Genomic DNA, 22,389 nt, shown 5'->3' with positions numbered 1-22,389 from the left:
GAAATCAAAAGCTTTATGAAGTTCACATAGGGAAAGAAGAGTGAGGAAGAGCAAGGGAAGAGGAGAACTGCTCTCTTCCCAGATCAACAGTCTGGCAAATTGCAGTTCTTCCTATCCAGGTTGACAACTTTGAAGGGAATGGTAAATGATTCCAGAAGTTGTTCCATGGTTGATGTAGTTTGGTAATTTTATTAAAGTCACTTTAAGGCTACTCTGTAACAGTGAGAAATCTTTTATTGTTATAATCACTGGAGGAAATGATATCAAGGGAGAAACCTGCTCAAAACCTAATTGTTTTTTTCTTTTTCTTTTTTCCCCTCTAGGTTTTTTTTTTTTTAAGGAATTGTAGCTAAGAAAAAGCACAATGGAGTTTTACGAGTCTACCTACTTTATCATCCTCATTCCTAGTGTGGTTATTACGGTCATCTTCCTCTTCTTCTACCTTTTCATGAGAGAGACTTTGTACGATGAGGTCCTGGCGAAACAGAAGAGGGACCTAAAGTTCCAACCCACCAAGGCCGACAAAAAGAAAACAGAGAAGAAGAAGAACAAGAAGAAAGAAGCTCAGAACGGGAACATCCACGAGTCTGACTCTGAGAGTGCCCCTCGGGACTTTAAGCTCTCTGATGCCCTGAGCACAGATGAGGAGCATGTCACCGTCACCCCCGTTCCCTCGGGCGCGACCGAGGCACCGGCCGGCGTCAGGGAACGGAAGAAGAAGGAGAAGAAGCACAAGGCCGGTCAGGATGATCACGTAACTAAGGACTCGGAAGGATCCAAGTCTTCAGGCAAGAAAGTAGATCCAGTCCCTGTTACAAAACAGCCCACTCCACCATCTGAACCAACAGCAGCTAAGAAGAAGCCTGGGCAGAAGAAGCAGAAAAATGGAATGGGTATCTGATGTTGCATATGCTTCTTGCACAGAACGCCAAAGCCGTGTTCTGCTTTTTGCAAGGCCACAGAGTGTCTCTCACAACTGTTCTGCCTGATCTCTCTGGGGCAAAGCCCTCTTCTAACCTTTTCCTTTTTTACAAGCTATTGCTTTTTTCCCCCCCTCCGTTTTTCATCTGGCAGCAATGCTCTGGTTTTCCTCCTCCCCTCCTTGCTTTCCTCTACTAAAGATGAAGTGAAACAGAGTAGCTCGTATCTCTGCTTTGCTCTGTGGTTTGGCTGCTTTGCTCTCAAGCTGTCAAAACTTTGATTACCTGAAAGAACCTACTAGATGTTTGCTGTGTGCATTCTGAGGCCAAACTCTGGGAAAAAAAAAAAAAAAGGAGTCCTAAGAGTGGTTGCTCTGATAAGGGAGGGCATCTAGAGAGCCCTCGTAGCAGACTGCAAAATAAATCATTGTTTAAGTGCAGGCTTAATGTACAGAGAGGTATGTGGTGGCTGATTCATGGAAAGAAGCACTTATAGCTGCTTCCCACCTGCTACACCTCTATAATTGAATGGAACTGATGCTAAAACTGGTCTGGCTGTTGTAACTGAAATACCCAACATAGGACAGACCAAAAACTACTCAGAATCGTTTCTGTCTTGACCATATCCTCAGCAGCTGCCAGGTCTCAGGGTGGTTGTCTGACTATGAATAGAAGTGAAAAAAGAATAAAAACACCCAGTTCCAGAAATAAGTGAAACCCGAGGTGTTTGCAGATCCTCTTTTGAGGTGCAGGCACAGCAGGTTTGCACAGGGAGTGAGGAAAAAGAGTGACATTGCTGCTTGATGTGGTAGATTTTTTATTTTTTTTTTAATTCTTTTTCTGAAAAAATGGAGAGAAAAAGTCCCACCCACCACCAACAGAAGAAGTATCGAATCTTGCTTGTGGGTGTTCTCCAAAAATCTCTGTGGCACAGTTAAATTGTGGTCTGCAGGCACAGTTCTGAGGGCAGCCACAACTAAGTCTTATCCTTGATTACAGGAGCTGACACCAGAGCCCTGCACTGTGCGTGTCAGCTCTGACAAGAATCTTAATATAGCCCAGGCTGTCCAAAATGATAAAAAAAAAAGTCTCACTAGAAACTGCTTTTCAAAAGAACAGTTCCCTAATGGGAAACTCTTTATTTTCTGCTTCTCACAGTCCCAGTAGCTATTGGGGGTGTGTATTTAAAGTGCCCAAGTGGGTTCATGGAGGGGAAAAGTACACTTCTAAATGAGAAACTAATGTGGGTAACACGTGCTATCTGCTCTGTCACAGTAAAATCTGGATTGGATTTGTTAAACTGTTCCTTGCATTGCCGTGTGTTCTGCTTGCAGATGAGATTCCTGTCTGTAAAATCAGTAGGTGCTGTGGCTCCTCACTCTGCTAAACCTTCCTATGCCTTTGGGGTTCTCTCCTGATTTGGGAATTGTCTGTGTGTGTGAATCTGTGTGTGTATATGTGGATAACTTTGTGTTCTGATTTAAAATATATGAGTTTCTTTTCCTGGGGGTGGACTTTGGTTATTACAGATTTACTGATTTAAAAATAATGCCAAGAGTATACAGAAGAGAGTATTGGTTTAATTGTCTCTTACAGATGACCAGGATAGTAAGGCTGATTCTGTTGTGTCTCCTGCCAAAAAGCAAGAACCTGTGCTACTCCACCAGGAGATAAAGCAAGAAAATGTATCAGGAAAGAAGAAAGTCTCTGCCAAGAAGCAGAAAGTTGATAATGGTGAGAATTCTGACTGTGATTTAGTTCAGATAAACTTATCTGTTAAACCTTTTTGCCATCCATACTTTAGTTTCTCTTCCTCTGGAAAATAATTTCATTAAGAATAATAACTCTTTTAATTTGAAAAAGCAGGAATTCCAGGTAGGAAAGGTTGCTGAGCCTGAGATACTATTTAATTTTATCAACATCTGGTATCACTGAGCATTGGATAATGCTGTGAACCCCTCTGAGCTCTCTTGGATCCAAACATCCACGCTTGAATGAGGACTAATGTGGAGACTTAGAGTACAAGCTGAGCAGGCTCTTAAGTTGCTCTAAGCAAGGCATGTCTGGAACTCCTGCAATCATCTGCCCTGAACAAGACTGCAGTTTTTTTCGCTGGTTGCTTTGACCACATTCCTCTCTTATTGTCCTTTTGTTGGCTGGCTGGTGCTCCAACACAAACTGTTCATCTTTGCTGTCAAGGCCTTCACTGTTCGTCATCCCTCGTTCTCTGCCAAGATGCTGTTTCTTGTCTCCTCTTGGCTCAGTGTGTCTCTGTGTTTGTGTTTTGTTTTTTTTCTTTTTTTAAGTTTTTACAATGAGTGCTGTTGTGTCTGTGGCTTTTGGACAGAGTGTGACTATGAAGATCTGTGAGGCCACCTTGTTAGCTTCAAAACTCTTCTCTACTGGGACAGCTATGAAGTTGGAGGCTGGTGGGCTGCTCCTGGAGTAGACACTGTTGGTGTTCCCTGCTCCCTTCATACTTTGGTCAGGTCATCAGGGGTCCAGATCAGTTTTGGGCCCTGGTCAGACCAGGGTGGGGTTCCAAGCAGTGTAGGGTTCCTGTATAACTGAAAAACTTCCAAAAGATTCCTGGAAGAAGCCTACTGATGGGGAACCTAGGATGTGACTGTCTTTTATGGATGTTCTTGTGCTTTTCCCGATGGAAATGGGTGCATTGCATTTTTTTTGAGGGGCCACAAACTTGTCTGTACATGGCAAAGAAGTGTCAGTACCAGCTCAGGCAGCAAAGCTGAGCTGTCAGTGCTACAGGGGAACAGCTCATGCATTATTTGAACACAAGCTGTTTCCTTTTAAAGCCACCTCTCCAAAATGACAGAGCAAAAACAAGCTGTGGTGGGCATCAGGATCGGCCAAGGCAGCACTGTGGGGATTTCAGGTGTTACTGACACTGCAAAATGTCTCATTAAAGAGGTTTTTAAAGGAGGGGAAGTTAGTAAGGAGAGGAAAGGAAAATGTGAGAGTAGTAACCAGATTGGATGGTGGATATTTCTGCTAGAGGAGAGCTCTCCTCACTTCTGAGCTTGCAGTGTACCTGCAGGTGTTTGCTGGCTGCTTAAGTGCAAAGACTAGCAGGTGGCACAAAAAGGTCCATCTGGCCTATTCTGCTTCCTAACAGCAGCCAGGGTTCAGAAGTGTTTTATAACTGGCTGTCTGGCAGCCAGGAATGCATATTTGTTTTGCACTGATGCCCCAAGCCCTGCATCCCACCCAGTTCCTCCTCTCCCTGCGCTGCTGTGTGGCATCTGTTGCCCATCAGCCCTGCAGCCTGGCCTGGCTGGGTCAGTGAGCTTTCCTGCTGGGATATGGCTCTGTTCACAACCTCTTGGATACTCCAGGCAGTGTAGCTCAGGACTGAGCAAACAGCAGATCCAGCTCTGGCTGTGTCTGTTGTCCCTGGTCTGTCGCTCTTCCTCTCCTTTTTGAGTTCTTTGGACAGTGGCTGCTCCTTATCCAGTGCTGTGTGAATGAAGACCCAGGGTCAGGCAGTACCTCTGGGAACCTCTCTGCATGTTAATGATGCCTGAAGCCTGCTCTGACAGCTGAGATCTCTTCATTAGGAGCAGTTGAGTCTGCATGCAAAATAAGCCTGATTACTGTCTCTACTCTATGTCCTGCCTAAGTGGTTGAGTTCACAGGTGATGTAATCCATGTAAAAATGCTGGCAGTGAAGTACTAGCTTTTAACAGAATAGGAACAAAAGACTTTACTCATACTTTAGGGATGCTGAATGATTTCATACACAGCCACAAGTAAACCAGTCTCATTGAGGCTTTGTGCAACTTTCTCATTAAAGTGAAATGAAAGTCAAAATGTAAAGATTCTTCTCTGTTACTTGTTAAAATGCTAAAAGGCAGCTTTGGAAGTAGAAATTAAGCTATTAAATTGCTATGCATTAGAGACCTCTATTTAATGGACTTACCTGAAGAGATTTAATGAGTTAAGCTGTGAAGGATAACAGAAATGGAGAGTATAACTATTGAGGTTAGAGATGCTTTAATCCAATTCTAATATGTTATGCACCTTTTCTAAAAATGTTGATGTTAATTATTACAAAGCTTTAACCCACCCTGTGGACTTTTGATTACAGTTTTGGTGGATGAACCTCTTATTCAACCAACTACTTATATTCCTTTGATGGATAATTCCGACTCTGGCACTTTGGAGAAGCGAGAAGCGGTTGAAGTAGTAAAACACAACGTGAATGAGGGGATCCAGAAGAGCAGTGGCAAGAAACTGAAGAATGAAACAGATAAAGGTAAGAAACTGATAATTCAGGCATAGCCTGCTTGCAAACCTGAACAGGGAAAATGTGTGGGGAGGGGCATCCTGTCTTATGTGCTGGGAAGAAGGGATTTGAGGAAAACCTTTGTGGCTGCAGGATGCTCTTCTTGTGTGTGCTCGTTTCTGCCTTGTCTTTGGCACTGTGGAAAGGGCTTCGTGCCATCTGAATCCTTTGAGCTCTGACTGGGCTTTTGTGTCCCCACAGTGAGCAAATGGGTGATCACAGACCACACAGATGCACCGGAGAGAGTTTTACAGTGGTTAGTTCAGGCATTGCTAACGGGGATGGACTCTAACCCAGAGCTTTCAACACAGGCTGTTGGAGTCTGTGTGAGGCTGGCAGTGCAGCCTGTGTTCTCTGGGGATGTTCACAGACCTATCTGGGACTGACCCAGTGCAACACAGTTATGTGAAACAGATTGCCAGTGGAGATAGTCTGATGGTTTCCAACAAGACTCAGAATTTTCCCTTCAGTGCAGTTGGAATTGGTTGGGACAGGGGAACTTCCCTCATTCTCCCACAGATGCCTGGAGTGATTAATGAGCATTGTGTCCCACCCTGAAGCTTTAAACAGGCCACTGACCTGCTCAAAGCCTGCCAAACTTACTGAGCCATGAGGTGAGACCCTCAAATTTGGGGGCAGCCAGAGAGAAGCCAAGTGGCCGAGCGATGATTCCCTGCTCATGTTTGCGTAGGAGGCTGGTTCTCCAATGTTCCTGTCTGGTCACTCACCACACTCTTTGGAACCTCTCTTTTTAGGCTTGTCTTCCAAAATGCTCCCTTGAAAGCTTCCTGGTGACCCTTTGTGATATCTAGGTTGGATTCCAGCATGCCTGAGGCTCCTCTTGTGCTTCTGCCTCGATGTCTGCTCGTTACTGTCCTGCAGCATCAAAGCCTCTCATGTGCACCCGTCCCTTCTCATTTCCTTTGCAGGCTGTAACCTTCTCTGTGAACTCCTAATTCTCCTGTGTCAGCTGGGATTTGCCATCCCGATATAGAAATCTTCCCCTGTTCTAATTGTAAGCTCCTTGGATGCAAGGGCAAGGTCTTCCTGTCTTCAGGGAGCACAGGGCTCAGGCTGGTCCTGCAGGCTGCTGCAGACTCCCAGCTAGCTGGGCTGTGGTCTCAGGATCTTGGCATATTCCTGGTAACAGCATCACTGCTGATGTCAGTGCAGCAGGGATGGGAGCTGCAGTCTATGGCCAAGACTAAGTTGGATTTAGGACTAGAGGAGAGTGTGCTACAATTTCTCAGTGTTTCCCTCCCTGTGCTGTGTTATTCAGTGATTTGGTTTTATACTTGATTTCTTAGTACCACTAGTGCTTTTTTGTTCTTCATTTATATTTCAGACTCTGGAGATGTTGAGGTTCGATGTGTAGCTTGGTTTCAGTGGCATGTTTAGCACCTGTGGTGAGAAACCTGGACCCTTCTCCATGATCCTTGGGACAGTTTCTGAGCCAAGCATCATTTCTAAGCTTGTGTTGTTTTTGTTCCTCCCATCCTTTCACATACTTTTGTGCACTGGTGAATATTTCACAGGGATATGGGATGCCTTGGTCTTGTGCTTCCATTTCCTGGAGTCAGGGGGCCACCTAATGACCTACCTACGTGCAGCCTGTTTTTTGAGTGGTGTTTTTTGTTTGTTAGAGCATAGTTCAGTTGAATTGTTCTTTCTTTGTCTCTTTTAGACACTTAACCATTAAGAGGGATCTTACTGATTTATCTTCCTACTGCTGAATTGCTTCTGCAGCAGTTCCCTCAGTCTAAGTTTGGAAGTTAATATTTTTGTCTTTCATATAATGTAATCAAAAAAAGGGCCAGCTTTTAAATTAATTAACTTGTCGTGTGCTCGTTCAGCCAGGCTGTCCTTTAAATTGAGAGCTCAGCTTGAATTACTGTCAAAATACCCTGAAAGGGACTCTTCAATTTTTCACGTTCATGCTATTTTTTTCCTCCAAAAATCTGTGTTTTGCTTTGTCTTCTTGCTAGCAACACTATAAATGTTACCAACTGTCCAAACAAAGTGGTGGGATTTTCTTTTTTCCCAAAACTATCAGCTGGCAGATTGTTATCAGATTTAAATGGGAGAGATGTTGTTTTTGCTGAATGCTTGTGACCTCCTGCTTCTTGGCATTTCAGACTGGAATTAAATGTAATGCATAATGATACCCCATCACATGCTGTTTCGAGGCAAAATAAATAATTCTGTGTGGAGTCCAAAGTAAATAAACCCTCCCTTCTGTGTTGCAGAGAATGCTGAGGTAAAATTTAAAGACTTTGTAACATCCATGAAGAATATGATCTTCACTGAGGACGAGGCCCGTTGTGTGGTGGAGGTGCTGAAGGAAAAATCTGGTGCAATCCATGACTTCTTGCAAAAGGTGAATGGCTGGGAGTGGGGTGTGGGGGGAGACAAAACTTTACCAAACACAGAAATTGGAAGAGGTGCTGTCAGATTAGCTGTTGTCCATGTTCTGTCGTGATTTGTGCGTTCTGCCTTTGGAAGACTCTTTCCAGCTGGTCTGTGCTTGCTTTGCATGCAGAAAGCAGTTGTCAGATGCCTGTGTGCTGCCATCTGCCATCCCAGGGGCTGGCAAAGCAGGCTGAGGGCTCTGACCCTTGTAAAGAGCAGACATGGCCATGGAGAATAAGGAATACAGCAGGAATGCTGCTGCTGCTGACGCAGGGAAAGGCTATCTTGTGGCTTTCAGGAGCTGATCTTTCCCAACTGTGTAAGTAGGATAAGCTATAGCAGAACTTAAGAGAAAGCTGGTGTGGCTGATCAGCTGATTCTGTGGTTTGCAGGTCTCTTCATCTCAAGTTTACACGTTGTCTTGTGACTTCTTTGGATGTTTTTCATAGGATTGTAGGGCAGTTCAGATTTGGAAGGGACCTGAGGGGTTTGTAGTCCGACCTCCTTCTCCAAGGTGGACCAGCTCTGAGGTCAGCCTGCTCAGGGCTTGATCCAGTCTGGTTGAAGCCTTCAGAGGCTGAGACTGCAAAATCCCTCTGTGCCAGCTCAGTAGTTATTTTTAATTCTTGTTTTCCAGACAGAAGAGAATGGTGACCCACCAGTATCTTACAAATACCTACTCCTCCTTCCCGTGACTCAGCATGACTCTGTGCTCGTAACACCCTGATTGTCGCACTTGAAATCTTGCAATCCTCAATTTTTCTGCAGATGTACCAAAAAAGAAATGCAGAACTAGATATGTGTCAATTAAGTTAAAGCAATTCAGGTTGGGAGGGACTTCAAGAGGTCATGCAGTCTGCTCAGAACAGGTCCAACATTGAATTTGGAGCAAGTTGCTCAGGGATTTGTCCAGCTGGGTCTTAAAAACCTCCAAGGACAAAACCCAATAGAGGTACACTTGGAATGGTGTTACCTGTTCTAGCAGCCAATCTGTTTGCTGTGTTTTTTCTCTTAAAGGAAGGTTTGGTGTTAAAACTGAACCTTTAGGATCAAAATGAGTTCCTGGGTTTGTGTACAACCAAAAAATGTGGGTCCCTGTAGATGGAAATGTAAATAGTTTTCTCTCTGTAGTTCATGCAAGTCACAGACAGGGTGTTTTGTACTGCATGCATACACAATACCACTAAAGGAGACCTTCCAAATTCAGAGTGCATTTTTGGGACTGACACTTCTTTGCTTCTTCAGTGCTTAGACTTCATGGAGTGAAGTCTGAGTAGTTCAGCCTCCTGCTCGAAGCACGACTTGCTCCAAGGTCAGCCCAGGCTTCTCAGAAATTTATCCAGGTTTGAAACCTTCAAGGACTGAGACTGCACAACCCCTCTGGGCAACTATCAGACTTCACTGAGTGAAGTCTGAGCACAAACATGTAGAAATTGTGCCCATCACTGCAGCTATTTCAGTTTTTAGAGCCAGTATACCAGCGGCGGGACCTTGGGAATTGTTCCTCTGAGTCCATTCCCTGTTGTATCTGTGTCAGTGTGCCAACAGAAGTGTGATTAGCTGGAGCCTCTCCTGGGAAGTGGAAGGAGACACCAGATCAGTGTTTCCTTTTTCCTTTGTGGTGAGATATTTCAAGAGATTAGACTTGTTGGATTATACCTGCTTTGAGTGTGGGCTGGACCAAGTGATCTTGCAAGTCTCTTCCAACTTCAATTATTGAATGATTGAGCATCTTTGTGTCTTTTCCCATTATTTCTCTTAATGGCTGTTCTTTGTTTTCCCCACTACCACACAGCAGCTCTCTTCCAATGGCCTTAAGAGCCCATTTATTCTCTTAATTGTTTTCTGTGTGCTTGAAAATGCGTTTCCCTGTCTGATGGAGTGGGCGCTGCAGGATCCCAGGATCCATTAGCGGCAGGACTGGGTACTGGTGGTACCACCTACTCTGTACAGATGGAGGATTTGGGAGCAGGAGGGCGTGTTTCCTCCTCTCAGGTTTGCTCTGCTGCCAGTACTTGTGGCATGTGTGGTCATTTTTATGTCCTCCTGCTGCAGGCCAGCAAGGCTGAGTCGGCTGCAGCTCTTCATCAGCTCCAGGACAAAGAGAAGATGCTCAATGCCATGAAGGAGGAGGCAGCTGTTGCAAAGGAGCAGTGCAAGCAGCTCTCCCAGGTAAATATAAAGAGTTTGATGTGTGTAGAGAGGAGCAGGGGCTTGTAGGACAAGCAGCCAGCAAATGCTGGCTTACTGAGCTTAGCCTAAGTTGAAAGGTGGAATTTTTATGCTGAGAAAGCTGCCAAAATGCTGCGTTTGGTTTTATGATATTATAATGTATTTATGCTGAATTATTTCCCAGTAGTTTTTCCAGAGAGTTTGTTTACTGAGACTTTTAAGCTGAGCCTATTTTTCTTTTCAACTGGATCCTTTAAAAACACTTCCTTCACGAGTATGAGACCGTTTGGTGGATGCAAATATTAAATGTCTTTCCTGCACTGCTGTTTTAATTTGGACCATACTTTAGCATTCACATGCTTGTGTGCTCCTAGGCACAACAATCACGAGTTTTCTTCAAGAAGGAAGGTACAGAAAGTGTAGACTGCCTGCTTTAGCCCCTGGAGGTGCAACTCTGATTGCTTTGGACTTACAGGGATGCTGATGCATCGCTGTCAAGACCAGTTTATGAAAAGTAACCTTTTTATGAAGGTTTCAGAGGAAAGCAGTTGCAGTAGAACAAATTATTAGGCAGATATGGACTGAATTGGAGAGTTTTAGGATGAGGATTCTCATGTTCTGGCTGGTTTGGAAGCATGCAGGTATTAGGCTCGGGAAAGTCGTGTTATGGGACAAAACTTGGGCACAGAAAACTGGGTGGCTAAAGGTGAGAGCAGAGTGGCCACAGGACGTGGGAGTTGGGAGCTTTGGGAGATGGGAGGGGAAGAAGGGAGTGAGTATTGTGTTAGCTCCTGGCAAGGAGGGGGGTGGATTTGTCGATGGGATCAAGTGGTTTGGGATAGTCAGTGTGTAATCACAGGGAGGGAGAGCTTGTGATGTGTTTGGAGGCAAAAAGAAAACTGGCTCAGGACTGCAGAATCAAAGGGGAGAGGTATCTGCTGTTGAAGAAGCAGAGGGAATGGATGAAGGAGCCTGGGTGTGGGAAAAGCTGATGTGGTTGGGGAAAAAACATCTGCAACGTGATGCTTGTGAAGGTAAGGTGGGAGCTGCAGAGAAGTAGGGGTCATCAGGAGGTTTTCCCATCTGGACTGGGGAAGGAAGAAGCTGGGAGAAAATGGGTGAAAGCAAAGTTGCTGCAGTGCTGAAGTACCAGGATAAAAAAGGGATAAAGCTCAGCTTGACTGATGAAAGCTCTTATCTTCTAAATTCATGTGTTTCTCTGAAAACGCTGTCGAAAGCTAAAGGGAGACTTTAAGGTGCAAGGATGTTCCTGCAGGGGTGTTGATAAAGATGATAACTGGAGAGGATAAATGGGAGCAAGAGGTGCCTGACCTTGGAGGTATTTGGCAAAACACAAAGTAGGTGAAAGTTAATCTTCCCAGGATCTCTGGTGCTGCCCTGACATGTAGCTGGGTTAGTGAGGGCTGCAGCTGGATGGTGGGATTGGTGCAGGGGCAAGGGAAGGTGCAGTGTGCCCTGGTGCCCTTCTTTTAGTTGCATCGTAGCACAGGAAGAGATAACATGGAAAAGAAGATTTGTCATAAGTGACTTAAGACTTTTTAAATGTGATTTAAATTCCTAAATGCCTCCGTGAACATGGGCTTAGGAACTCGTGTCGCTTATTTCATTCAGGGGGCACAGTTAGCGAGTTGGATCTAAGAGAGAGAATAGCCTTTATTTAAATTTAAAATGTGGGAAAAGCTGTAATTACTCTGAAGAGGTGGAGGGTATTCAGGCTAATAATTTAGAGCACTTAAATTATGTGTCAAGGCTCCCTGGCACAGTGAGGAGCTGTGTGAGGAGCTGGGCTGTGGGGCTGGAGACACCTGAAGCTCAGATGATATGAATTCCTTGTTGTGCAGTGGGAGCTGCTGAAAGCTGCACTTAATGTTTTAGCTTACTAAAGCAAGTGCATTTATGCTGCAGAGGAGCAGCTCTATGGATTTCTCAGGTGTCTGGGTTAAGTTACTGACTAATAAATGATTAAATAGCAATGTGTATTTTCATTTCAAAGCTATAACATGGTGTCATGCTGGTGGGATTCAGGGCTTCTCTGGCTTTTGTAGAGCTCTAATAGCCCATCTCTCACAAAGCTGTTGGCTTTGCAACCTGCTACAAAGCAATTATTCTGCTCTGAATTGCTCTATTTGGCCATGATGCTTTACCTGTGTTCTTCCATTTTGCTAAATTTGGTATGAAAATCTAAGCTCTGCCCTCTGTGTAATCCATGAATTTAGTTGCTAGACCTCTGTGATTGGCAAAATGATGGGAATAGGACTCTATCTTTTCTGAGACAACAGAAGATCAGTGTTTAAATTGGCAGGCTTTTTAATAAATGTGAGATTATACTGATCCTAAATGTTCATAAAGACGCAGAAAATTTGGTCGGGTTTAGTGCTGTAATTTCTCTGAGTGAAGAGTGATGCTGACTTTGGCTTGATGCATGCTTGCTATATTTTTAGTTGTCTTAAAACACTGATTATTAGACTTTAGAAAGGAGCAGTAGATGACTTCTTTCCCTTTTCCCTGTCCCTTCCCACCCAAGGAGCTGGTTGCAGAGAAGGAGAGGAATGGCTTGCTCACGGCGAAAATGCGAGAGCGCATCAACACGCTGGAGAAGGAGCACAACACTTTCCAGAGCAAAATACATGTGAGCTACCAAGAATCTCAGCAGATGAAGATCAAGGTAAATGCTTTACCAAAGCCCTTGGAGTTGTTCAAGCACAAGCAGATCAATGCTGAGAAATTGCTCCCTTAGCCAGGGTGCAAAACTTTGTGGCACTTTCCTGACTCAAAGACGAGGTGTTCTCACGGGTGACTTTGGTGGGCTGTGAAATGCTGTCCAGGCAACCAGTCTCTGATGTAGTTACTTTTCCTTCGTGGTGCTCTGCTGAAATGTTATTCAATTAAAGTGTAAAATCTAATTGAAATACTCAGCTTAAGAGAGCCAATAATGCTGATGATCATTTACCAGCGGATAAATCTCTTTAAAATTATACTATAGAGTGACAACATGGCATAATATACATGAAATACCAATGCCTGGGGGAGTGCTTTGCTGAAAATATTTGAAGAGCAGACACTTGTAATTTTTTAAAGACCCTTGTTACTGTCTACTGTAGTTGCATTATAATGGAGTGACCTTATAATGAAGGGTTTGTTTCATCAGATTAAAAAGTTTAACTTAGAGTTTTCAAAGAAGAATGGCCCTTTTTATACCAACTTGCCTGCTTAGATTTCATTCTAGTACTTTTTTCCTGTGTGAATGTCCCAACATCAAGCCCAGCACGTGAACTTTCCAGCTTTAATGCTGTATCTTCTGTCTCAGCACTTTAAGGAGTAGCATCTCTGCAGTTTTGGAGCAGAACTGTGTTCTCCTGAGCAGAGATGACTTCCTTGGAAACTGTACAGACAACTGGATAATGAAAGGGTCTTGCTGCTGGCTGGGGAGGGGAGAGAGATCCCAGCACGACTGTGAGGTCTTTGCAGACACTGCTGTCCCAGGCAGAGCTGGAGAAAGGATGAGCAGAGTGCTCTGGTCCTGCTCCCTCTGCTGATGTGCTGCAGCATGGCAGAGAACCTGGAGATAGTCAGAGCTTCCAGTTACGTGGGGTTTGTGCCCCTGATTCTGCTGGGATCTTGTTGGCTTAAAAAAAAAAAATAGGGAGGGAAAAGAACCCCTCAATGAACATCCAAGACCCAGCTTGTTATATTTGTTGGTGCAAAGCTGGAGGTGGATGCCCTGCAGGGGACTGCTGTGGCTGTTACACAAACTTTTATATGGATTTTTTTAATATCTAAAACCCTCATTGATGAGTCAGATATTTGATAAAACTGAGTCTTGGAATGGTGTCAGCCACATGTACAAACTGGCACTGGTAGAGGAAGAAAGTGTTGTAGCTGTATGTTCTTGAGGGTTTTCAGAGCCCAGCTCTGCTGTTCTCTGCATATGCAGAGTCCATTTTTTCCCTTTGAATCCTGTGTTTTGATTTTTTTTGGCACCGTTCTGAACCTTGGGTTATCAGGGCTTCTTTCTGCCTCAGTTTGGGACCATGCTGAAAATTCAATCAGCGTATATTATTGCCTAAATAAATGATCTATTTCATAGTCTTGACTTAAGGATATTAGATGAGGACTAACCTTTTGTGATTTGCATTTTATAACCCATGTATTGTTAGTTATTTTATACTTTTTCTGCTTTGTTTAAAGGCTTTCTAAGCTTCTAATGATAATTCACAGCATGTTTATTTCCCTTTGGAAAAGTTATGTATAAATATCTAAAGTTATGCAGTTGAGCAGTCATTATTCCAAGTATCACTTATGTAGTTTTTTTAAACAATAAAAAGGTTGGCTTGATAAATAGGTTGTTACACTGATATAAAAGGAAACCTGTGCTTTTATTTGAGCAGGAGGGTTTGAGTAGCACAGTTTCATTTAAGAGTTGGTGTGTGAGGAAGCAACAAAGCTGCCCTTCTCCCAAAAAATCCCCTTAATTTTATTTACTGAAAATGTTGTGGTATCTACTGCTACAAGCTGCTGGGGTGTTTTTTTTATTGCTCCTCAGTCTAATCCTTTATGGAATTGATCTTTCTCTCCCCATCAGTTCCAGCAACTGCGTGAGCAGATGGAGGCAGAAATAAGCCACCTGAAGCAGGAAAACGGGATCCTGAGAGATGCTGTCAGTACTTCCACCAACCAAATGGAGAGCAAGTATGTGAGCAGCTACCCAGAGCTCTGTGTGTTTGAGCCTTCCCTGAAGAGTTGTTCTGGCTTCTGCTTCTTTTGTTTTGTTTTCATCTCCTGTCTCTGAATTAGTGGTTAAGCTGGGAACGCATATTTTGGACTGGGCTAGCTGTGTTTGCATCGAGCCAAGGCTTTCACAACAGACAGTTTATTTTATCAACTTGAAGCCTGAGCTTTTATGTGGCTTTAACAGAAAGAAGTGCAGCAGTGCTGAGGCACAGTTGGTGTTTTTGGCAGGGGGTATGTGTCCTTTCCCCTGGGGCTTTAGTAGAGGTGCTGATTCTGGGAGAACGGGAGCACTGAACTTCTAAATCAGTATTGATGCCCTGCAGTTAATGATACCCCTGAGGTGGCACTTGGATTTATCTGCTGGTGGTGCAAATGTTTGGAGAAACAAAAAGGCATCTCAAGGTTTTGCCTTTTGTGAGTTATGAGTCAAAATGCCCCTGAGCTGAGCACCCTGGCAAGGTGTACAGAAAACAAAACCAACACGTTATATGCTCTCAGGTATTTGATTTGTTACTGTTGGAGGCTAGAATGTCAAAACCACTGTCAGGACTTGTAAAGGGCTCCATATCTTCCTTTTCTGGCTGTGCTGCTGTTTCAGTATGTTCCTTTCTGTTAACAGCTCCTGCACTGCCTGGAGCAGCTCAGCAGAGGTGTGTTCTGAGCGGGTTGATATCGAGTGCTCAGAGGAGGGTGTGGTACCCTGATTTTAGGTGTCCTGTTCATTTAAATGAAGCATCTCTATCTCTCAGACAGTTATATTGAAAAAGCCTTAATCAAGCAAACTTAAGATAAAAATAAAATGCTTTTTATTTGCTTAGACATAAAAGGGAGCCTTTTAAAATCCTTCCCTTGGGCTGTACAAATGCATCTTCTCTCCCTACGTGAGTGCCTCACACACCTTCATCAGTTAATAGTCAGGTCAAGGCCGGGAGGCAACAAATAGTGTGAAGGAATGTGTGCAGTTAGTGGTCGAGGAGGAATAGTCTTGAGCAAGTCTGAGATCAATAATCCTTTATGGGAAGAGGAAAGACATGTGAGTTTCTATGCAAGACCTTTCCTTACACTGAGCCTCTTTAGTTTACATCAGCCTGCCCAAATCATGCCACTCAGCTTGCAAACCTTTCAGGGGGAACTGATGCTTCTGGCTTATTGCTGACCTTTTGTTTCTGACTCTGGCCTGTAGCTACTGTGCTGTGCCAATGGCCCAAGAGTACCTGACCCTCATCCCTTCCCTAGAATAAAACAGTTCAAGGGGGGGGAAAAAACAAAACCCCAAACCCACCTAATACAGCCCTTTGGCTGCAAATAAGGGACTTGGTGTTGATATCTTAGTAGCTGCTGTTGTGGCCAGTGCTTCTTGTGAAAAAAACCAAAAACCTGTGAAAATGAAAATGTTTGTTTTCAGGCAGTCAGCCGAGCTGAACAAGCTGCGCCAGGACTACGCGAGGCTGATGAATGAGCTGGGGGAGAAGAGCAGCAAGTTGCAGCAAGAGGAGCTCCAGAAGAAGAATGCAGAGCAGGCAGTGGCTCAGCTAAAGGTGACTGGGGTTTTCTCTGCCTGTCAGATTGTGCTCAAGGCTCTACTAAGCAAGTTCTGAATCAGTGGGATGTGAAGCCTGTGGGAATTGCTGTAGCTGTTCCCGTTTCAGATGGGCTGAGCCAGCGCGTGGGTTTATTTAATGTTTTTATTCAGTACAATGGGCTGTGAGTGATTACAGACCTCCCTGTGAAGTGAAACTTACCTTCCAGGTAAATATCTTTAAAAAGCTAAAGTGGAGATGTTGAACTTTGTACAATTCCAGCAAGATTTGATATTTCAGACTCATTCGTCCCGATGGCATTGTCCTTGTGTGATTTTATTTGAAGCCACGAGTATGTTTAAATTTTTAAATAAATATACTTTTTAAAGAGTTAAAATGTAAATGGACTCAGTTCTGGATGCATCTCATTCCTTTTCTTTGGAAGCAAAGGTCTTTTGTTTTTTTTTTTTCAGAAGAGAAACTAGTGTGTTCAGGTGACAGTGCCAATCCAGAGCTCATAACTTCTTTAATATTTGTAATTAAGTCTTACATACCAGAAGCTCTCCCTGCCTTTTGCCCTGGCTGATGCAGAGTTGGTATGAAAAGTTGAGATGTGTTTTAATTACTGGATGCAGATTTATGTTTTGTATGGCTGCTCTGGCTTCTGGTGTTAATTCTGAACTATCAGGGCAAAGATGCTGCATTTTCATATTACAGAAGCCATTCTGTTGAGAGCCTGTAATGAAATCCTGTTTACAATTTGCCTTTCAAATTAATAGGCTAAACTAGTCTAGGAGGAGGATTACAGAGCACTCTGTCTCTCTGATGTGCCCTAATGGAAACAAGAAACAATTTCACTTCATTGCCATATGTTTTGGGAATGGCACTGAGGGGATGCACTCTGAATGTTTCAAAAATAAATTAAAGGTTAGACTCCTTTACATTGACTCTCTTTTTAATATGAAGGTCCAACAGCAGGAAGCAGAGAGAAGATGGGAAGAAATCCAGGCTTATCTCAGGAAAAGAACAGCAGAACACGAAGCAGCACAACAAGGCACGTACCACAAAATTCCTAAATAATGCTTGCTGCAGTGAATTGGCTGTTGCCATTTGTGAAAAAGAGGGCATTATTGAGTAAATGGCTTAAATAAAGCTCAGGTGAAGTTGGTACTGCTTCAGCACCCCGGGGGGAAATAGTGTGTTGTGATCCCAGTTAGTCGGAGCGCTGATGAGGGAGCTGAACCTTGGCTTGCTGGACCAAAGCTTCTAATCAGCCTCCCTGTTTACAGTGAAAATGATTTCCCCCAAAGTTTAAATATCGACTTCTGAATTAAAATCCTGACATTTCTGCTACAGATGTGCAGAATAAGCTTGTGGCCAAAGACAATGAAATCCAGAGCTTGCACAGTAAACTTACTGATACAATGGTGTCAAAACAGCAGCTGGAGCAGAGGATGTTGCAGTTATTGGAGGCTGAGCAAAAGAGAGCTTCTGAGGAGGACTCCATGCAAATGCAAGTGCAGGTAGTATTCCTCAAATATTTTAAGGGTTTGGGTTTTTTTCCTCTCCCTTTATGACTATGGAAATACAGAAATATCCTTGAAATGCTGCTTTTAGTAAAGCTTTCCCACTGAATAAAGGATGAGAAAACTGTGCCAGTCCACCTGTGAAGTGTAACCTTGTGTGTGGTGCTGTGAGGAGGTCTGGGGTCATTTCACATCTGAGAAGTGCTCTGGGCAAGTCAGGAAAATGTGCTGACCCAATTTTCCAAGCTGTGAAATGATGCCATGGCGTGGGGAAACACCCTGGGAGAGCAGCCCTGCACCTTTGATGTTCGTGTGAGCTCTTCTGGGGTGATCTCCCTTCTCCCTGGCGTCAGGTGGTGAGAGGCAGTGTGGACATAACTCTTGAGGGATTCAGGAAAACCAAATGGATTATGGTGGGGCAGGGAATGTTCCTCTCTTGATACACAGCAGGTCCTTGTGCTTCCACTCAAACTGGTTGATCTTAGCGGGGAGGAAAAAACAGCGTCTTGTAAAAGTGTCTGACATGTAAATGCTGACCTGTTCCTACTAACACAATCAAGGCTAAAAGCTAATCCTAGCAAAAGTTGACCAGCTGCAGATCTCAGCCTGCTTTTCTTTCTGTGCTCTCTTACAAGGAGCTGATAGAGCAGAATGATGCTTTGAATGCTCAGCTTCAGAAGTTTCATTCACAAATGGCAGCCCAGGTACAGCATGTTCTCAGACTTTCTTTCATAGTCATGAATTGTGAACTTTCATTAAAAGTAAGATTATTTTTTTTTGTAGCTTGATATGAGATGTAATGCTGAAGCAAGGACTTGTTAGCATCCTCTGTTCTAATGTTTCTCAAAGCGGTGTAAAACTTTAAGCTTCTTTCTTTTTTTGGGAAAATCCACTTATTTTCTCCCATAGTGGCTTTCATTTATAACCAAAGGGTGTAGTACCTTTTTCAATGTTTGTTTTCTGTAGCTTTGCATGTGTAAAATTCTGTCTTGTGGTTCTTTTGGTCTTTTTGCAGTGCTGTGAACCATCTGATTGTGCTTTTTCCCTTGTGAGAAACATTGTCTTATGGTAGCTCCTGTATAAAGTTGTTTGTTCGTTTCTGTGCAGAAGAAAAAAAAAATCCCACCAAAACCCCACCAAACCTGCACAATGCCCTTTCTCAGTTATTTTAATCTTTAAAATTTTGGTTTGACTAGTTTATTTGAGAAATTGTGTTGTAAACACTGTGTAAAGCCTCAGGGTCACTGGTGTTGCTTCCATGTAGAGGGTAGGTCACAGAAATCAGCTCAGAAAGGCTTTGTGGGCACAAGTGGAGACTGTTCCTGTGCAGTTGGGTGCTGCCTTCTTTTAATCATGGATGTGCTTGATGGAATTTGATTAAATTCCACAACAGACTGAAAATCTGGATTTGCTTGAAGTGCTTTAACCCTTTGGGTATAGAGAGAGTAGTGAAGGAAGAGCTACTCTGGATTTACAGCATCTTCCTGACCTGCTCCTCTTATCCTTAGTTCTTCAGAGGCTTTGGAAATTAATCCCTAGGGAAATTTTACTTTTTAGCTCTGGGTTGCACAAGGAGAGCTGTTGGGAGGAGATGTGTCCTTTCCCTGTGTAGCCCCACTGGCCATGAAAATTCAGGGATGTTTTTCCACCATGGACAGTGGGTGTAAAAAAAGCCCTATGGAGGGGCGAGGTTGGACTGGATCCCGCCCTGGATATCAGGGTTGATGAAACTCTTCTGGTCATTAAAGACACCTCTGGGACTGGACTTGTTCCCTTTTATATATTCTTTCTTCTGATGCTGTTCTCCATGGTATGATATGGATAAGGCAGTACAGGGATTGCTATGGGGTCCCATGGGCACAAGCTCTGTGAGATCCAGGGTTTTGGGGGAGGGAAAGACTGGAAAAGGAGAACCATGTATCTGAAGCACAATTATCCATGGAAGTTCTGCCACAGCTGCTCCCAAACTGGATGTGAAACAGTCTGCAGTGTGATGGGTCTCTCCTGCCCTGTTGTGTGTGACAGCAAGGCAATAGGCTTTTTTCAGGGAGAAAAAATGCCACTTAGTGATTTTATGTTGCTGTTTCTGTTCCTAACACAAGTCCTGATACACTGTGCAGGGTTTTCTTTTTTTAAATTTGAGTGGTTTGTCAGCAGAATGTCCCATAAAGTGCTTAATTCCTGGGAGACAGGTGCTGGTGAACCCCGTGCCTTGTTTGAATCTGGTGAAGGGGAAATAACACAGGTCCTTTCTCCCTTCATACTGCCTTAGGCCAAAGGGGAAGAATGGACATTAGTATGGGCTGGTATTCCTTCAGTGTTCCTTAGCCAGGCAATAACTGGAAGCATCCTGTGCCAGTTTAAAATAACTAGACAAATGCTATTCCTGGCTTACTGTAGATGAGGATTCTTTGACTTGCTTTACTTTCAGCTATTTCTTTTTTTTTTTTTTTTTTTTCCCCTTTTACAGACTTCAGCTTCAGTCCTGGCAGAAGAACTCCACAAAGTGTGAGCATTCATTTCCTCTGGGATTTGGGAGGTGTTCCTGGCTTTCAGTGCCTACCACCTTCCCCTCCACGCACATGCAGGAGGGACCGGGGAAGGAATTGTCGCTGTCTTGTGCTTTTAACTTCTCACCACGAGTTTGACTTGGGAGCTGGGAAAACCACTTCCTACGGATTTCCCTTCCGTGTCTGGCCTCAGGTTTGGAGGCTGTTGTAGGTGGCTCTGTGTGCAACATCTCTCTTGTTTTCTCTCTGCCTGTGTGCAGGGTCAGTGCAGGAATGTGCGTGACCACGAGAATTGTTATTATTTGGGCTGTACGTGGCTGTGCCAGGAGGGTTTCCCCCTTTGGGAGATGGGGTAGTTGTTGTGTTTCAGAGCTAGAGAATGTCTCATAAATTTTTTTGGCAAGCGGACAACATTTTAAAATGGAAAAGTTTTTGGACCCAAAATGTACAGTCAGCAGGATTTAGAGTAGGGGCTGGATTTAAGGGCCAGCATGTATTTTGTGTTTAGCCTGATGTTTCCTGTACCATTTTCATCCAGATCTTTTTGTACTGATCTGTCATCATTTCTCATTTGTGCAGGATTGCAGAGAAGGACAAACAGATCAAGCAGATGGAGGACTCATTAGGCAATGAACATGCCAACCTGACCAGCAAGGAGGAAGAGCTCAAGGTATAATAAAAGCATGTGTAAATGCCAGCTGATACAGGGGGAGTGTTGGCTGCCTGTACAAAAGGAAGCCCCCAAGGCTGCTGCCTTTGGCTCTAGAAACAGCCCCTTCAGCTACAAGTCTGCTCATTTGGCTCCTCTAGGCCAGTGCTAGATGCTGGGAAAGCTGTTGGTATGGAAGCTCGAGGATTTTCCTTCAAAAAATAACCTGAAATGCTTTACCCTGGAGAATGAACTTACCTGAAATACTGTCTATATATGAACTGCAAATATATTTCTTCTTCTCCTTCCTTCAGGTCTTACAGAACATGAACCTGTCTCTGAAATCAGAGGTCCAGAAGTTACAGGCTCTGACAAATGAACAGGTGAAATAGTTTTTTTCATTAAATATTTAATTCTACTCCCTTCCCACTGCCTATTCTGCCATAAATGCAAATGCAGATCTGTTGGCTTTAAGCAAGCTGTGCTTAAGCACATTAATGGTGTGAGGCTTCCGGATCGGGCTAATACCTGATTCCCTGGAGTTCTTACAGCTGGTGGGAGGGCCAATTCTTACCCCTCCTTCACCAGCAAAATCTTTTACTTGGATATCCAAGTTACTGAAGCAATTTGCTTGGTTGGTTTAGATTTTTTAGGCTCACAGAGTGCAGGACACTCCACAGGAGTGAACACAACTGTCTGTGAATGTGCAGTCCTGGCATTTGCATACAAGGGCCATCAACATCCCCCCCAAAAAACCCCAAAAGCACACAACCCCTCTGCCTCACCATAGAGATCTCATTAGAGCCAAACAAAATGCTGTCCCTCTGTTATTGCTACATGGCCTGTTTATTACAGAGGTGGAAATGAAGTGTTTAATTAGAGATAATCCCAGTCGTCAAATGAATCTCTTCGAGATCTTCTTGCCTTTGCATAATTACATCTTGCCTGGTGTAGATTGGTGTTGTAAAAGTGCATGAAGACAAGCTTACCCCTTTCACTCTTCATTTCAGTCATGTGCTGAGAGGCCAAATGACTTGTTCTAGCTTTTTAATATTGTGGAATGAAAGGTTGATTGAATCATGTGATGTATCCTAAGTCTGTGTTAATCCTCTTTATATCTAGGCTGCTGCTGCACATGAGCTGGAAAGGATGCAGAAAAGGTAAATAGCTCTGGGATTTGATAAACAACGTTTATCAGTCTTTTTATGTTCTTCTGAATGGTGCTTTTTGTAAGACTTGGATTGGGAAACGTATTTAACTGTTCTACTGTGTCTCAGCATTCACATCAAAGATGACAAAATAAGAAGTCTTGAAGATCAGCTTCGAGAAGAACTTGCCCAGATTTCAAACACAAAAGAAGAATTCAAGGTAAGGTAAAGAACAGTTACTGTTATGCTTATTTACAGTAAATTTTCCAGACTTTGGAGGCTGTAAAGCAACTGCAGAACAGTGAAATAAAACTGACTTTTGTGTGTTAAGGTAAACTACAATATTGTGTTTGCAAGGGAAGAGCAATGTGGGATGTCACAGTAGTAGCAGCTGACTGTGCAGCAGACCAAGAGGTGAGGTAGCACATGTTAAATGCAGTGTCTGCAGTTGTGAGGAGTGAGGGCTTTGAAATCTGC

At 43.7% G+C, this 22,389-nt stretch overlaps 1 protein-coding gene across 8 annotated transcripts in view; it reads left to right on the top strand.

Annotated features, from left to right (window-relative positions):
• Positions 1-323: 323 nt before the first annotated feature.
• Positions 324-22,389, top strand: part of KTN1 (kinectin 1) — a 53,493-nt gene continuing 31,427 nt past the window's right edge. For 5 of the 8 annotated variants that reach the window (XM_027662523.1, XM_027662517.1, XM_027662522.1 and 2 more), the window contains exons 1-16: positions 325-893; positions 2,517-2,654; positions 5,029-5,196; positions 7,473-7,603; positions 9,691-9,807; positions 12,353-12,493; positions 14,411-14,517; positions 15,965-16,097; positions 17,046-17,133; positions 17,436-17,602; positions 18,241-18,309; positions 20,076-20,113; positions 20,695-20,785; positions 21,079-21,147; positions 21,887-21,924; positions 22,042-22,132. In XM_027662523.1, the coding sequence (XP_027518324.1) occupies positions 365-893; positions 2,517-2,654; positions 5,029-5,196; positions 7,473-7,603; positions 9,691-9,807; positions 12,353-12,493; positions 14,411-14,517; positions 15,965-16,097; positions 17,046-17,133; positions 17,436-17,602; positions 18,241-18,309; positions 20,076-20,113; positions 20,695-20,785; positions 21,079-21,147; positions 21,887-21,924; positions 22,042-22,132 (2,115 nt within the window). In that variant the 5' untranslated portion in view covers positions 325-364. Of the gene's footprint in view, positions 894-2,516; positions 2,655-5,028; positions 5,197-7,472; positions 7,604-9,690; positions 9,808-12,352; positions 12,494-14,410; positions 14,518-15,964; positions 16,098-17,045; positions 17,134-17,435; positions 17,603-18,240; positions 18,310-20,075; positions 20,114-20,694; positions 20,786-21,078; positions 21,148-21,886; positions 21,925-22,041; positions 22,133-22,389 lie in introns of all 8 variants that reach the window. The other 3 variants (XM_027662515.1, XM_027662521.1, XM_027662516.1) reach the window with 3 other exon arrangements.

The sequence above is a fragment of the Corapipo altera genome, unplaced genomic scaffold (assembly GCF_003945725.1).
Source record: "Corapipo altera isolate COAL_440 unplaced genomic scaffold, ASM394572v1 169, whole genome shotgun sequence".
Classification (NCBI taxonomy): domain Eukaryota; kingdom Metazoa; phylum Chordata; class Aves; order Passeriformes; family Pipridae; genus Corapipo; species Corapipo altera.
The sequence above is the reverse complement of the archived record's forward strand: the minus strand, read 5'-3'. Positions and strand labels throughout refer to the sequence as shown.